We start from the raw sequence: 5,245 nt of genomic DNA, 5'->3' as shown, positions 1-5,245 counted from the left end.
GCCCGGCTAATTTTGTATTTTTAGTAGAGATGGGATTTCTCCATGTTGGTCAGGCTGGTCTCGAACTCCTGACCTCAGGTGATCCGCCCGCCTTGGTCTCCCAAAGTGCTGGGATTACAGGAGTGAGCCACCATACCTGGCCCTGATGGCAAATTTTTGGCTTGGCTTTCTAGCCTCAAGAGGCTTTTAAAAAGTGAATCTGAGATGCCTTATTAAAAGTTCTAACAAGGTAGACTTAAAAAGAGCCTACATACATCAATTCTCATTCTTGCTGCCCTTATGTAAATAATCAGGCCAAATCTAGTGAGACCAGACTTATTTTGTAATTGAGAATCAAGAGAAGCACCGTATGGAGAAATGACGCTCCAGTGGAAAACTATGGTGCACGCTTGCGAGTTCTCAGTTCCTCTCATTTCCTCCAGTATCTGGCTACAATGCTCCAAGCTAACATTTCCAGTTTTGCTCCTGCCCCCTCAGTTGGCATGACAAAGACCTAAAACCTGCCACTTCCCCAAAGCCCGAAAGCTGACGCTGGAAGACTTGATACAAACTTCAAAGAAATCATCACAGCAGACGATGTACAGATAATCCTTGTGCCTCCTGCTGTACAGGCCGCTCAGAAAGTTCACCGGAACACCCAGTGCCATCACCAAAGACATCTAAATTGCACACTATGAAATTCACTGGCCGGCTGCTGCCACTCTCACTCTACCATGAAAAGATACTTCAAGCCAACATCTAGGAATCTTCTCAACTAAATGTTCTCTTGACTGAAAAAATAGAGTTTAGGCCAGACACGGTGGCTCACGCCTGTAATCCCAGCAGTTTGGGAGGCCAAGGCAGGCGGATCACGAGGTCAGGAGCTTGAGACCATCCTGGCTAACACGGTGAAACCCTCTCTCTCCTAAAAATACAGAAATTTAGCTGGGCGTGGTGCCACACACCTGTAGTCCCAGCTACTCGGGAGGCTGAGGCAGGAGAATTGCTTGAACCTGGGAGGTGGAGGTTGCAGTGAGCCGAGATTGTGCCACTGAACTGCAGCCTGGGTGACAGCGACTCCATCTCAAAAACAAACCAAACAAAAAACAACAAAAAACCCCAGAGTTTATGGTTTGTTCAAACCACTGAACTTCACGTTTGTTGACATAGAAAGGCCCCTTATTAACAGGCTGACTTAGGTAGTCACCCTACTCCCACCTCCACCACTACCTTCCGAAATGAGACACAACTGTTGACCTGGAGTGATCTAGTCACAGCACTGACAGAAGGATTCATGCAGCATGAGACAATCTACCAACTATGTTTCTGGACTGGAAAACTTCCTGGGGAAAGTTTCAAACGGGGGAATGCTGGGGTCCAGAACACCACCATTCCAAATATGGCTCAGCCTCTCAAAGTGCTGGGATTACAGGCATGAGCCACTGCGCCTGGCCCACAACTGCAAGCTTTCTAAAGGAACTGCTGCTCACAGAGGGGTTCCAGGGCCTATCTCCCTGTCACCAGGTTGTGGCTGGAAGAAAAAGTAAGTTCTCCTGGTAGCATTGAGTTTTCTCAAGCAGGAACCTACAGAGGCTGGAGTCATCATCCCTCTGCAGGGGCTAATGAAATCAGGAAGCTTCTGGAAGTTTCTCTCTAGGACAGAGCCTGGCACATTCAGGTGATGGAGCATTGTCCATCTTGCCTGCCCTGGGCCCGGCTGGTGGGAGGATGCTGAACGGAGTGCCTCCTTCTCTGTCGCCACCAGACAGCTACCTCTACACACATGATCAAATTTGTCTCCATGAGGCTCAGCCTGGCTCTGAACTCTCCCAGGCTTCCCATCCACTAGCCAAAGTCAGTCAGCCCTCAACATCTTTCATAGTCTTCCAAGCTGTAGGAGAGACCTTCTCCATCTCAGACTGGGCCTGGCATCTGGCAGGCACTTAGGAGCACTGCTGAGTAAATGGGTGTACACTTGCCTTTGAGGGGAGTTTGGCATCCAGTGACCTTGGAGGGATGCCTTGTGATTGAAATCAATCTCCAGCCCCCTGCCCTCCCCAGAGGTCAGGCTGGTCTCCCGTGTCTCAAAGCCTGCACCCTCTAACTGTGTAATTGACCTTTCTGGAGTGGCCACCCCCTATCCTGAGTCACCATAAACTATCAGGGCCCCCGAAAAGTAACACAGATAATTCCTGTCCCTTGGGAAACTCCAAGGTTCAGAAGTCACCCCCCAGGGGCCAGGACAAAGGCCAGGCTGCCCTTTGGGTAAAGGTGATTCTTGAATATGTGAATACCCAGTGGAGTAGAAATATATCTTTTTTTTTTTTGAGACGGAGTTTCGCTCTTGTTGCCCAGGCTAGAGTGTAACGGCGTGATCTCAGCTCACCACAACCCCTCTGCCTTCCAGGTTCAAGCAATTCTGCTGCCTCAGCCTCCCAAGTAGCTGGGATTACAGGCATGCACCACCACGCCCAGCTAATTTTATATTTTTATAGAGATGGGGTTTCTCCACGTTGAGGCTGGTCTCGAACTCCTGACCTCAGGTGATCCGCCTGCCTCAGCCTCCCAAAGTGCTGGGATAACACGCGTGAGCCACCGCGCCCGGCCAGAAACATTGATTTTAAGATTCAAGATTTCTCTTTAAAATATCTTAACCCAGCTGCTTTAGAATTAACACCAAAACCAGGTTTCCCCTTTCGACTGATAGTGCTCCAACAAGAAAGGTGGGGGCCGGAGGTAGTCCCATTTGAAAAGACGGTGTTTGATGACTGAGATGAAGGCCTGAGTGGTTTTATGGTGCTTTGGAGGCATCACTTTCCTTAGCATTCGCCAGTATTTTGAGATGCTATTATGGAGTTGTTCACGAGTCATCTGTGCTCAGCCACACTGAGCATGTGACCGATCACAAAGCATCTGTAGGATCAGACCCTATAGCTGCTCAGTTCCCATCACATATGCTTGGCATCCTACAATGACTGGGGGAGAAATGCCGAGAGCCCCTTTCTAGATGAGAGAGCTGAGGGTTTGGGGGCTGGGAGGTGGTATAGGCAGGACTTTGACCAGGATGATGAGCCCCAAATCTAGAAAGCCCCCCATCACCCTGCCTCCCGGCCCAGCTGCGCCTGAGAGACCGGCCAGGACAACCCTGACCGACCACACCTGCTCTGTCTTTGGACAGTGTGGCCTGGCTGTCCATGGTGGGGCAGCCCCAACGACCCCCTCTCTTGCCCTGCAGTGCCAGGTGGCAACAGAATGAGGGTGGGGACACGCCACCTAGGCCACCCCAGAGCCTGACCCTGGGCCAGTAGCAGGGGGACAGCATCTGAGGACCAAGCCCCCCGACTCCCGCCCCAGGGCAGCTACGCACAGGTGATCCCGAGAATCTGCTCGTAGGCCTGGAAGGTCAGAAGCGGCTGCGGCAGCTCTCGCAGGAAGGTCTTCAGGATCACCGCAGGGATGTGAATGTCCCCGTAGTCGTCAAAGTTCACGGGCTTCCCTGCACACAGAACATGGCACTGCTGAGGTCTGCACCCCGGCCTGGGCACTGCGGCTGTAGAACGAGCTCTGAGACAGGGCGTGAGATGTCCGGATGGGAAGTGCCTGATGCTGGAGCCACGTGTCCTGGGGATGATGCTGTCCCCACCTAGAAATGGGGTGCCCTGGCCCCATCAGCCCCTACACCACCCTCACTGCCTCCTCCTGGGCTCCCAGTGGAGGATGGGGTGGGCTGCTGGCTTCTCTGTGGTGTGCTGTTGCTGCCAGCTACAATGCCAGCTCTCTGAGGTCAGGGCCATGGCAGAGATGACACTGCAGGCCTCGGGCCTGAGACAGGCAGGCCTGAGCTCGGCCCAGTGCAGACCCAATGCTCTATTTTTGTGTGATGCACAACTGGTCGCCGGAGCGAGTGGGATCGAGGACAAGTCTTGTCAGCGGCTTCGTATCAGTGCGATGCGTCCTCAGCTCAGAGGCCACTGCCCCTGCCTGCAGGTTACACATGGCAGTTAAGGAAGCTGTGCTGAGCCAGTTTGGGGGAGCTGCCAGATAAAAAACCAGCTGCCCTGCACTGCAGGGTGTCTCCTGAAAGCATGTGCCCACCTGGTGCGGATGGAGAGCCCCTAAAGGCAAAATGGCATCGTGCGGCCACCATGTCCCAGCAGGGTTGGGGGTCTGGACAAAGGGTCCCTACTCTGGACTACCAGTGGGCCCCTCGATGGCTCCTGGGCAGCTGCCCCCACCCTGAGTGTTTTCTGGGAGTTGGATGGGTTTTGGGGGCGGTGCTTCCCTGCCTCTGCTCTGAGGCCCAGGAGCGCTGTGCTCGCTGGCCAGGCAGCTCGGGGCTCAGGACTGCGGGACAGCCTCACCTTGGTTGTAGAGCCTCTGGATCTCGCGGACGGTCTGCACGCTGGCGGATCTCCGGAACAGGCCCTCGGTGCGCAGGCCTGCAGGAGGGGAGCTTCCAGGCGTCTCACAGGTCCCAGCCCACTGGGCTTCCAGGACGTTATATGACACCCCCTTGCCTATGGCATCACCCACCTGTGGCTGGCCTCCACAAATTCATTTGTTCCTCAGATCTTTCCCATATTCCCCAACCCGCCCGATTTCCCACCTCTGTGGTCTGTGGAAAGGGAAAGCAGAAACAGATTCTAAACTCAGACAGACCTAGGCTCTAGTCCAGCTCTGCCTACCAGCTGTGTGACCTCAGAGAAAACACTCAGCCTCTCTGAGCCTATCTGCCTTGTTTGTCTACAGAGTAAGGCCATGAGCTCCTGTCTCCGAGGGCTGCAGAGAGGACTGGACACGCTGATGCCCAGCACGTGCCTGGCACCCGGGAGGCCTCCAGACATGTGACTTCCCACAAGGGCTAGGGCAGAGCTGTCCAGCACAGCAGCCAGTAGCTGTACATGGGGACTGAACTTTAATTAAAATTAAATAAAATTAAAAATCTAGTCACTCAATTGCATGAACCTCATATGACCTGCCCTATTGGGCTACTGCCACAGGGGCTGGTGGCTGCTGTTTAGACAGTGAAGATACAGATGATGTCCAAGTTCGATTAGGTGATTCTGCTAAAGAGGTGATTGTAATCAAAGAAGAAGACTTGTCTCCATGGCCGGTTTATAAAGAGAGTTTTCAGGGCCAGGCGCGGTGGCTCACGCCTGTAATCCCTGCACTTTGGGAGGCCGAGACGGGCGGATCACGAGGTCAGGAGATTGAGACCATCCTGGCTAACATGGTGAAACCCTGTCTCTACTAAAAAATACAAAAA

The 5,245-nt window shown here is 53.3% G+C and overlaps 1 protein-coding gene across 2 annotated transcripts in view; it reads right to left on the bottom strand.

Annotated features, from left to right (window-relative positions):
- Window positions 1–5,245, bottom strand: part of ARHGAP8 (Rho GTPase activating protein 8) — a 63,265-nt gene that overhangs the window by 9,440 nt on the left and 48,580 nt on the right. For both annotated transcript variants that reach the window (XM_011984025.1, XM_011984026.1), the window contains exons 7-8: window positions 4,341–4,418; window positions 3,347–3,475 (exon numbers count right to left, since the gene is read on the bottom strand). In XM_011984025.1, coding sequence (XP_011839415.1) covers window positions 3,347–3,475; window positions 4,341–4,418 — 207 coding nt within the window. The remainder of the gene's footprint in view (window positions 1–3,346; window positions 3,476–4,340; window positions 4,419–5,245) is intronic.

Source organism: Mandrillus leucophaeus, unplaced genomic scaffold (assembly GCF_000951045.1).
Source record: "Mandrillus leucophaeus isolate KB7577 unplaced genomic scaffold, Mleu.le_1.0 Scaffold26, whole genome shotgun sequence".
NCBI lineage: Eukaryota > Metazoa > Chordata > Mammalia > Primates > Cercopithecidae > Mandrillus > Mandrillus leucophaeus.
This window is presented reverse-complemented; position numbering and strand designations above follow the sequence as displayed.